Source organism: Eptesicus fuscus, chromosome 6 (genome assembly GCF_027574615.1).
Source record: "Eptesicus fuscus isolate TK198812 chromosome 6, DD_ASM_mEF_20220401, whole genome shotgun sequence".
NCBI classification, from domain to species: Eukaryota; Metazoa; Chordata; class Mammalia; order Chiroptera; family Vespertilionidae; genus Eptesicus; species Eptesicus fuscus.
The window spans coordinates 52,048,672-52,060,866 of NC_072478.1; the positions used below are offsets into that span (position 1 = coordinate 52,048,672).

Sequence of the window (12,195 nt, forward strand, 5' to 3'; positions counted from 1 at the left end):
AGATTCCAACATGTTACTCTAACTCTTGCCATTGTTTCAGCACCTTATGTAAGGAGAAGGAAAGTTGCAAAGAGAAGTCATGTTACCTTCCTTTTAAGACAGTGGTTTTCAACCTTTCTAATGCTGAGACCCTTTAATACAGTTCCTCATGTTGAGGTGACCCCCAACCATAAAATTATTTTTGTTGCTACTTCATAACTGTAATTTTGCTACTGTTAATGAATCGTAATGTAAATATCTGGGTTTTCCGATGGTCTTAGGCCAGTGGTCGGCAAACTCATTAGTCAACAGAGCCAAATATCAACAGTACAACGATTGAAATTTCTTTTGAGAGCCAAATTTTTTAAACTTAAACTTCTTCTAACATCACTTCTTCAAAATAGACTTGCCCAGGCCGTGGTATTTTGTGAATAGCCACACTCAAGGGGCCAAAGAGCCGCATATGGCTTGCGAGCCGCAGTTTGCCTACCACGGGTCTTAGGCGATCCTGCTAGCTGCTGTAGAGCCTAAGACCTCTACTGCTGTAGAGCCTAAGACCATCGGAAAACAGATATTTACATTACAATTCATTAACAGTAGCAAAATTACAGTTATGAAGGAGCAACAAAAATAATTTTATGGTTGGGGGTCACCACAACATGAGGAACTGTTTTAAAGGGTTGCGGCATTAGAAAGGTTGAAAACCACTGTTTTAAGAGTTATATATACCCTGAAGTTGCACATATTACTGTCCTCATTGGTCAGAGTTTGGTCACATCACTGGAAACTTGAGGTAAACCTGGGAAGTGAGATCTTTTGCCTGTATCTCATGTACCAAATTAGAAACTCATTAGGGAAGAAGAAAATGTCAATGGGGAGGCATTATAGACCATGCCATGGCATTGTAATTTTCCCTCAGCTTCTCCTATTAATAAGTTTCTAGTGCCTGTAAATGTGTATAGGTTTCCTTTCACTTAGGAATGGATTCGTAGGGATAAATTGGATACCTTGAGATCAGCACTTTAAAAAGTAAGTACATTTTTGAAGGATGCAGCTAAACAAAAGAAGCTTACTCTTAGTTCATTTTGCAAAACGAATGGACAGGTCCAGAGAAAAAAGTGATTTGTTACAAGGTATCTAATTAGGAGCATAGGCTGTGATTGTAGTCTGTCCAGTTTTTCTATTATACCTTATTCTTGCCATATTTTTCAGGAAAAATTTAGCAAATTTTCAGGGAAACCATGGCTTCACTGTGAAGTATTAGAATTTTCTATGTGTTACAGACTTTTTAGTTGCATATATCTTTTGAAGAGAATATTATTTTTTGTTTATATGTATTTCTTGCTTTTCTGAAAAGACAAGTGACTTAGGTTTAATTACTAATTTCAGCTTAGATCACTTCATTCATATAACCATTGGTAAGAAGATAATCATCATGCCCAATTAAAGTTCTTAATACAAAAGTTGTGAAGGTTTATTTGAATTCTTTAAATAATATGCTTTAAAATTTCTATAATCTTGTATGTTAAACTATAACCTATAGAAAGCACACTATGCCACCCTGAAGGTTGCTATAAAAATTGTTTATGAAGTTCAGGCCAAGACTAAAACATGTTGAAATAGAGAGTTTTGAAAAATGTTCTGTATAGCAAAGGAGACCAAATCATGCTAAAATGCAGAAAAAGACTATACATCAGTTTCCGGGCTACATTATTAAAAAAAAAATACAACCATAAAAAAGGTAATAAGATTACATTTTCACATTTCATGGCTAGTAAAGTACATTAGGCTGCTCAGATATTCATAACTTACTGTGACATTTGGGAAGATTACATTTTGTAGTGCAGAGCCATTACTACAGCTCAGATAATAACTAGCCAGTGCCTGGACTTAGATTATGATCCCTGTCATTGGAAACAGATTTGTGTTTTGAAGGTTGATCAGTTTCCAATAACTATTAGAAAGGGTTAACATGACATACTGTAGACTGTGTATGTTTTTGGGTATAATAGATATGCGTACATATAGTATATCAAATATGCCACACATTTGTGTGTAGCAATTTCTGCCATCAATTTTCTCCTTGAAAGATATATTTTATAATATTTAAAGCAATGGATGAATATTTAAAACACCTGTCTAGATGTTGCTTTCACAATATCAACTCAATTTAAAAGCTGATAAAATATTTGGGTTGTCTTTTTTTGGAAATTACTTGCAAAAATTATTTTATAGCTTCTTGGAAGGGTAGTTAATGATGGTAATAAACATATCAAAATGAAAGATTGATGTAAGTAATATTATGGTGAAGGTAAGGTCTCTTAAGTTAGTTGCAACTTGGAGCTATTTAGATCTGTGTGAAGAATGTCCCAAAGTGTATATACTAAGAACTTTCCCTTTGCCCTCTTTCCTCAAAATTATCTTTTCAGAGACAATCACTAGTTTCTTGTGTATCATTCTTAGGTATGTGTCTGTCTGTATTTTTTATGCTCATATAGTAGCCTGCTATTCACACTTTTCCACTTTCTTTTTCTCACATAATGTATTTTATTTATTTTTTATTTTTATTTTTTAAAATATATTTTATTGATTTTTTACAGAGAGGAAGGGATAGAGAGTTAGAAACATTGATGAGAGAGAAACATCGATCAGCTGCTCTATCCCCTGAGCCAAACTGGCTACGGCTATTTATTTTTTAAAACATATTTTTATTGATTTCAGAGATGAAGGGAGAGGGAGAGAGAGATAATAACATCAATGATGAGAAAGAATCATTGATCGGCTGCCTCCTGCACGCCCCCTACTAGGGATTGAGCCCATAAACCCAGGCATGTGCCCTCAACTGGAATCGAACCTGGGACCCTTCAATCTGCAGGCCAACGCTCTATCCGCTGACCCAAACCAGCTAGGGCTCACATAATGTATTTTAGATATTTTTTCATTTAAAATGGAGCTGCTTCATTCTTTTCAATGGCTGCATTATATTCCCTTACGTAGTTATACACAACTTTACTAACCATTACTTTATAATGTTTTCTTTGGGGGATTGTTTCTTCTTTTTTCTATTCAAAAAATGCTAAAATGAAGTTTTTTTAAAAAATAATTTTATTGATTTTTTACAGAGAGGAAGGGAGTGGGATAGAGAGTTAGAAACGTCTATGAGAGAGAAACATCGATCGGCTGCCTTCTGCACACCCCCTACTGGGGATGTACCCGCAACCAAGGTACATGCCCTTGACCGGAATCGAACCTGGGACCCTTCAGTCCGCAGTCCGACGCTCTATCCACTGAGCCAAACCGGTCAGGGCTAAAATGAAGTATTTTATTCTAACATCATTACTTAAATGTTCTACAGATACATCTTTTGAGATTGAACCATATTTTTAACTGTATCAGTAATTTCATTACCAAATATTTTCTAATTTATAGTAATTTTTCAGTTGAAACTCTTTGTTTTTCTAGATATAGATTATATAACCTAAAAATAATTATAATTTCAAATCCTCCACTGCTGCCTTTTGACTAAATGTGACTTCTGTATCTCTAGAATAATATCAAATGATAGTGAAGACACTGTATCCTCGTCTTGTTTCTAACTTTCATGAGAATCATTCCACTTTCCCTTTTTGAACATGATGCTGGCTTTTCAGGTGTGATTGATGCATTTTATCATTAAAGAAAGTCTTTTTCTATTGATATGTAGGAAATATGATGGAAATATAAAATCACCATTTAGCAAATGTTCATTTAGTAATAACAGTCGCAGGTAAGATTCATCAGTGGATTCTTAAAAAGTTTGATGAGAAACAAAATATTTGTATAGTCTGAAAGTATTTCCCACAAGTGTGTGTGTTTTTTTTAAATATATTTTATTGATTTCCTACAGAGAGGAAGGGAGAGGGATAGAGAGCTAGAAACATCGATGAGAAAGAAACATCGATCAGCCGCCTCCTGCACACCCCCCTCTGGGGACGTGCCTGCAACCAAGGCACATGCCCTTGACCGGAATCGAACCCGGGACCCTTGAATCCGCAGGCCGATGCTCTGTCCACTGAGCCAAACCGGTTAGGGTCCCACAAGTGTTTTTAAAGAGGAAAAAGCCCTAGCCGGTTTGGCTCAGTGGATAGAGTGTCAGCCTGCGGACTGAAGGGTCCCAGGTTCGATTCTGGCCAACGGCACATGCCTAGGTTGCGGGCTCGATCCCCAGTAGGGGCCGTGCAGAAGGCAGCTGATCAATGATTCTCTCTCATCATTGATGTTTCTATCTCTCTCCCTTCCTCTCTTAAATCAATAAAGAAATATATATTAAAAAAAAAAGTGGAAAAAAATCTGATAGACACCACCTTAAACAAATTGATTCAAGCTAACATCACCAATTGTGAGACATATTGACATCAGGTACCATCAGGTACCAAAAATGCATAACCTGAATTTAAACATGAAGGAAACAATGTAGATAAGACAGTCTATAAAATACCTGGCAAATACGCCTCCATAGTATCAAAATCATGAAGTCAAAGAATGCCTGTCCCACTGTTTCAGTTTGGAGGAGAATAAGGGGATGCTGATCCTGGCTCAGAAAAAGGACATCAGTATGACAAGTGGCAACATTTGAGTAATATCTGTAGATTTCTTAATGGTATTGTGTCAGTGTGAATTTCCTGATTCTAATGATGCTACTATGATTATATGATACTAGAGGCCCAGTGCATGAAATTTGTGCATGGTTAGGGTTCCTAGCGGCTGCTGGCGGGACCTTCCTTCGTTCCGTGCTGCCCCCTGGTGATCAGCACATGTCATAGCGAGTGATCGAACTCCTGGTCTCCTGGTCGAACTCCCAAGGGGACACTTTGCATACTAGACTTTTATATATATAGATATTCACATTAGGGAAAGCTGAGTAAATGATGTACAGGAACTATCCTATTTTACAACTTTTTGAACCTTTGAAATTATTTTAGAATAGAAAAAGACAAAACAAGCAAATCATATTCAGAAAACCCCCAAAAAAGTCTATTTTAGAGTTCTTGTGTAGCTTACAGAATTCTTGGGTGGACTAGGGAATCGAGCATGTATACTTCATGACCAGGACCACAGGTAGGTGAATTGGCTCAATCAAACCAAGGGGCTCTTTTAGCAGAAACCCAGCTGTCATCTCCTTACACTGCTTCTTACTGATGATGCAAGAATCATACACTAAAATCTCCTAGAACAGTGGTTGGCAAACCGCGGCTCGCGAGCCACGTGCGGCTCTTTGGCCCCTTGAGTGTGGCTCTTCCACAAAATACCATGTGCGGGCACGCACGGACAGTGCGATTGAAACTTCGTGGCCCATGCGCAGAAGTCGGTTTTCGGCTCTCGAAAGAAATTTCAGTGGTTGTACTGTTGATATTTGGCTCTGTTGACTAATGAGTTTGCCGACCACTGTCCTAGAAGAACCAAATGCCTTTACCACTCTGCTCACCAGGAATTCTTATCTCCCTGCGTGCAGATACTGTGCTATGTTGTTCATTTTTCTTTCTCATGCCAGTGTATATCTTTGGCAGAACCTGGGACATATATTGATCTCTGACTGCAAGGAGTTTTAATTGATTTCCTAATTCTGAACTTTCCTTGCTTTCCTGGATTAATCTCTAGTTGGTTATGTTATAAGCTATTGGATTTTGTTTTGTCAAGTTCACTTTCTCCTAATTCTTGCCAACCTTTTGGGTTTAGGAATGCATAGGGAAAAACCAAGAAATGTTCTGAAGGACAGGAGTATGGATAGGTGATATTTTAAAAATCTACTTTAAAGGGATAGTTCTGTATCCTGATACTAAATCTTTGTTTAATCATGTACCTTGATTTCACATAGGTAACTCTGACCAGCAGAATTTCAAGACTATTAACAATATGTAACCATAATCTGTATGTTGAAAACTACAAAATACCAGTAATGTAAATTTAAAATTCTAAAAAAGGATAGCTTTGCAAAAGTAATTGCAGAAGCATTTCAATTCTTTTAAACAATTGGGATTTGTTAAAATTTAAAAAACCTCCTGTTTGTGGGAGGCGGCTATGATGAGATGGCAAGGTGGGGATAGGCCAGTACAGCTTTCTCTGAATGGATTTTCTGATAGTCAAGTCAATGAAATAAATTTTCTTGATTTCTGACTTTGTGTGTGTGTAACTAACGTTATCCTGATGATTGACAGGGAAGGGGAGGCATCAAAATGTATACGTATAGTAAACCATGGATTTGACAAATATAAACTTTGACTTTTGTGTTTGCTCTGAGCCATTTTTAGTTTTCCACTTTTGCTGTGTACTCATACTATATATAGGTAGTGAAGGAATTTCAGGTTGCTATGAGTAGTTCACAGAATTTATAATTCATAAATGAAATATTGAATTAGAAGCAGTTAAAGAGCTTAAGTTAGATCTTTATTCATAGCAGGGCAGTAGGTAGTGATTTACCTGACATCTCATATTTGTTTTTGTTGAAAAAAATATTTCCATTTTTATATTCCAAGTCTTGCTTGACTTTGTGTTATGTTAACTTGAAGATTTCTTTGAGATTTTTATAGGTAGGTGTGTGTGTGTGTGTGTGTGTGTGTGTGTGTGTGTTTAACAAAGACCCTTTTAATGTTGTAAGACCTAGAAAAGAATGTATACAGATAATAATTGCCAAGCTAAAGCTTAGGAGCATGCTCCAGTTATATTGAATGAAGAAGTACTAATGCTTATAATTTTTTTTTTTTCCTTTTGGAAGTTGGTAGGTGGGCAGTTTGATTTGGAAATGAATTTCATTATCCAAGAAGGTGAGAGTATCATCTGCATGGTGGATCTACTAGAAAAATGTGACATTACTTGCCAAGCAGAAGTTTGGAGCATGTTTACAGCCATTCTGAAGAAGAGCATACGAAATCTTCAAGTCTGCACTGAAGTAGGCCTTGTTGAAAAAGTGCTTGGGAAAATTGAAAAAGTTGACAGTATGATAGCAGGTATGGTTTTTTTCTGTGGTACAATGGATGTGAAGAAATAAAGTTTGATTCTTAAGTACTGTATTTTTCTTGTATAGTAGCTAGAGGCTCAGTGCATGAAATTCATGCACTGGGGGGCGGGAGGTGTGTGTTCCTCAGCCCAGCCTGCGCCCTTTCGCAGTCCGGGAGCCCTCGGGGGATGTCTGACTGATGGCTTAGGCCCACTCCCCACCGGAGAGGCTGCCGCCACTGCCGCTGCGCCCACCAGCCATCAGCCCGGCTTCTGGCTGAGTGGCGCTCCCCCTTTGAGAGTGCACTGACTACCAGGGGGCAGCTCCTGTATTGAGCGTCTGCCCCCTGGTGGTCAGTGCGCGTCATAGTGACCGGTTGTTCCACCGTTTGGTTTTCATATTACTCTTTTATTATATAGGATATTTATTTAAGAAATACTTGAGCATCTAGCATGTAACTCGAACTTTAGTGTCTGAACTCTTAAGCACTGTATATTTTAATCCTTCAAGAAATATAAGTAGCTTAATTATTTTATTGTTTTCTTTGTTTCCAGATCTTTTAGTTGACATGTTGGGAGTGCTGGCTAGCTATAATTTGACAGTTCGAGAACTAAAGCTATTCTTCAGTAAACTTCAAGGAGATAAAGGACAATGGGTAAAATAAAACTAAGTACTCTTTGGTATTTGAAAGTATACAGAGGGGTCAGATGTCAAATTGAAGGAAAGGGATCAACTAAAATAGCATTTAGATCTATACAGATGCTTTGCCATGACCTGACACAGATGTGGATTAAGGGAACTGGGTGTTTTAGGCAGTAAATTGGTCCTTCTTCACATTGCTATTCTTCACTATATATCCAACTTTTTTTTTTTTTTTGAGGAAAAGGGTAAGGACAAAAAAAATAAAAGTTTTAGGTTGCAGCACCCAGATTCTTTTTCTGTTGATCTGAGTAGTATACCTGTGGCCCTTACATACGAATGACCCACTCAATGAACAAAAAACCCCCACACCTTTTAGGTAATTGGATCCACCTCCTTAGATGCAACTTAGTGGATGGTGTGATGGTCAACTTATTTTGAACTCTAGCTGCCTTATCAAACTGTTTTTTTCTACTACTTAGTTATTTCTCCCTTAGAATACTAGCAAATATTTTCTCCATTTTGCATTTCTAGGCTTACTTTAGTGCCCTTTAGAGATTGTTGTTCATAGCAGCTGCTAGCTAATCCTTAATCTAGCTCTGTTTAAGTGTATTTAAATTTGTGCTCTGAGTTATGTACTTTATTGTATTACAATGGTTAGACTTTTTAGCTTATTTGTATCAAACTCTAGTTCTCAGGCTACTTTTAAGATGTTATCACTAATTTTCAGCAATTTTTCTTTCTTTCTTTCTTTCTTTTTTTTTTTTTTTTACATCGATCAGCTGCCTCTTGCACACCCCCTACTGGGGATGTGCCCGCAACCAAGGTACTTGCCCTTGACCGGAATCGAACCTGGGACCCTTGAGTCCGCAGGCCGACGCTCTATCCACTGAGCCAAACCAGTTTCGGCCAATTTTTATTTCTTTATGTGGTTTACCTTGTGTTTATCTTTGTTAAAGTTCTTGAATCTGTGGGTTATACTATAATTTTCATCAAATTTGGAAATATTTTGCTCATTATTTATTAAAAAAATTTTTTTGGTCCCTTTTCCCTTTCTCTGGGACTCCAATTACATGTAGCTAGCGCGCGCGCTCTCTTTCTCTTAAATTAAAAAAATGAATTCCTAGAGAGGGAGGGAGAAGGAGAGAAAGAAAGAAACATCAATGATGAGAGAGAATCATCGATTAGCTGCCTCCTGCACGCCCCCTACTGGAGACTGAGCCTGCAACCCAGGCATGTGCCCTGCCCAGAAATCAAATAGTGATATCCTGGTCCATAGGTCAATGCTCAATCACTGAGCCACATTGCCCAGACCCATGTAGCTCTGTTGAGTCTCCCACAGTCACTGAGATCTGTTCACTTTTTTCCCAATCTTTTCTCTTTGTGCTTCATTTTAGATTGCTTTATTGCTATATTTTAAGGTAACTTATCTTCTGTACTGTGTTTATTTCATCCATTAAAAATTTCATATTATTTTTTCTGTAAATTTCAGACATTTTTTATTTCTGTAAATTTGCTTCCTTTTTTTTTTTTAAAAAAAATTTCTATTGATTTCAGAGAGGAAGGAAGAGGGAGAGAGAGAGAGACAGAAACACCAATGATGAGAGGGAATCATTGATTAGCTGCCTCCTGCAAGCCCCCCACTGGGGATCGAGCCCACAACCCGGGCCTGTGCCCTTGACTGGAATCGAACCTGGGACCTTTCAGTTCGAAGGCTGATACTCTATCCACTGAGCCAAACCGGCCAGGGCATTGGTTCCTTTTAATATCTTCTGTTTTTACCTCATTATGTCCAAGTTTTCTTTTTTCTTTTCTTTTCTTTTCTTTTCTTTTCTTTTCTTTTCTTTTCTTTTCTTTTCTTTTCTTCTTTTCTTTTCTTTTCTTTTTCTTTCTTTAATATATTTTATTGATTTTTTACAGAGAGGAAAGGAAGGGAGAGGGATAGAGAGCTAGAAACATCGATGAGAGAGAAACATCGACCAGCTGCCTCCTGCACACCCTCTACTGGGGATGTGCCCGCAACCAATGTACATGCCCTTGACCGGAATCAAACCTGGGACCTTTCAGTCTGCAGGCCGACGCTCTATCCACTGAGCCAAACCGGTTTCGGCGCCCAAGTTTTCTTTTAAATCATTGGGAATCTTTAGCATATTTTATTTTATTTTAAAATATATTTGTATCAATGAGAGAGAATCATTGATTGGCTGCCTCCTGCACACCCCATCTGGCCATGTGCCCTGGCCAGGAGTGGAACCAGGACCTCCTGGTTTATAGGTCGACATTCAACCACTGAGCCACATTGGCTAGGCTTAGCATATTTTAATAGTTTCTTTAATGTTTTTACATATAGAAATTGTGTATCACTGGGCATGAACATTTTTAAAAAATCTTGCAACATAAACAAATTATTTTCTGAAAGGCTTTCCCAGTGTATAATCTCTCAGCAGTGTCTATGAAGGAAAGTGCTTATCTTTTTATTTATTTATTTTTAATGTGCTTTTATTGATTTTTTTAGAGAGAGGAAGGGAGAGGGATGGAGAGATAGAAACATTGATGAGAGAAACATCATCGATCTGCTGCCTCCTGCACACTCCCTGCTGGGGTTGAGCTCACAACCCTGCCATGTGCCCTGACCGGAACCGAACCAGTGACCTCTTGGTTCATGGGTCCACGCTCAACCATTGAGCCACACTGGCCGGTGAAAGTGCTGGTGTATTTTTGTTGATTGGTTTATAGAACAGGGAATTTTGAGGAATGACTTCTCTATATGGAAATGCTATAATGTATTTTTATTTCAGATGCAGAGTTAATTTTTGTTATTTCATTTTTGAATTTATTTTAAAAAATGAGTGTGATTGTAGTTACTTATTATTACACTTTTATAATAAGCAGTGTGGTTGATGGAAAATTTTTTGATCACTTAAAAGTGAAGTTTTTCACCTAACGTTTAGGTAAAATTCTGCCGAACTCTTTTGGACAGTTAGTAATAACTTAGAGCAGCAACCATGTACGATGAAGGGGAGCCAGTGATTTCACTTATAGTATGACATGGTTTTGAGCTTTTAACAAAGAGGACTGTACTACACTTTATCTCATTTGCTTGTAAACTGATTAAAATGATAATGTATATCTGATTGACGTTTGCTTTTTCTTGTAAATGTAAGTGAGGTTTTTCATTTTAGCTGTTGGTTGTTTAATGCTTCAGAGGAGATTGTAGGTCAAAGAGGCATTAATCAAATAAATGTAATGTCACAACTTGTATAATATGTGCTATATAGTGAGGTATATTGTAGAATGAGATATTATAGGGAGATTTGATCCAGTCTCAAAGGTTAGGGAAGACTGCCCTGAGGAAGTCACCATGAAGATGAGCTCTAAAGGATGGATACTATTTGTTTAGTTATAGGGCAGGGAAATAGGCTTAGTGAGAACATTTTTAGCACAAGGAATAGCTTGTGCTCAGGCCCTTTTATGACAGAGAAGGCATTGTGGAGGGAGTGCAGAGAAGAGAAAGTTGAAATGCAAAATGAGGCTAACAGTGTAGGTAGAGGTAGATAAAGTATCTTGTAGGCCATGTTAGGGGTTTTGGTCTTTATTTTAAAGGCAATAGGAAGCTACAGGAAAGAATAATATCAAGGTAAAATTGTAGTGGTTAAAAGCATAGACTCTGGAGTCAGACTGAGTTCTGATCCCATCCTCTTTACTTACTACCTGTGTGACCCTGGATATGTTCTTCTGCCTCAGACACCTTCTTTACTGAATGGCTTAATAATTCCTACTGTGGTTATAAGGTTAAACTATTTTATTTTTAATATGCCCTTAAAGATAGAACCAGTAAGCATTATTTATATGTGAAATTAAAAAGTGTTTTAAAGAAGGATGGGAGGTGGGTTGATTTATTTGGTAATTTTAAGAGATCATTTTTGCTGCAGTGTGGAGAAGAGTTTTAAGTGTCAAATGATACTGGCTCATATTTACTAAATACCTCATACATCTTGTAGTATTTCAAAAAGATGGCATAGAGTTTGTTGTTTACTTATTAAAATAGTTGAAAATAACCTTTCTCTGGTTATTTTATGCTTTTTAGCTTATAGCATTATTTGGTTATTCTTGGGTGTATCGAAGTATGACTATATGAAAAGTAGGTAGTTTTGTTTTATGGTACATAATATGGTTAATGAACTGGTGATTATTTTCATAGCCTCCACATGCTGGGAAGTTGCTCTCTGTGTTAAAGCATGTGCCTCAGAAGTATGGTCCTGATGCCTTTTTCAACTTTCCAGGAAAAAGCGCTGCAGTAAGTAATCTTAATGAGGAAGTCACTTGAAATTCTTTCTTTTGCTCCTTTAAAGTACAGCCCTGTAAACACCCCTGCCAGGTTCTGTATTAGGTAGAAACTTCTTTACACCACCTTAATCCTCACTGCAATGGTGCATGTTACTTTTTACTAACAGTTTGAGAGGTGAAGAAATAGAGTTTCAAAGAACTTAAGAAAGCTTCCAACTCACACCTTGGGGCAGCAATAGAATAAGAGCCCAATTCTTTTTAACATACTAGTCATGGTGTCTTATGGACTTCTCTCTGCATTCCAGATGTTTATATGT

General features: G+C 37.4%; 1 protein-coding gene across 1 annotated transcript in view; it reads left to right on the forward strand.

The window, feature by feature from the left end:
• Positions 1-12,195, forward strand: part of LRBA (LPS responsive beige-like anchor protein) — a 564,845-nt gene that overhangs the window by 48,803 nt on the left and 503,847 nt on the right. The window contains exons 2-4 of the mRNA XM_054717692.1: positions 6,731-6,962; positions 7,507-7,607; positions 11,793-11,888. Of these exons, the coding sequence (XP_054573667.1) occupies positions 6,731-6,962; positions 7,507-7,607; positions 11,793-11,888 (429 nt within the window). The remainder of the gene's footprint in view (positions 1-6,730; positions 6,963-7,506; positions 7,608-11,792; positions 11,889-12,195) is intronic.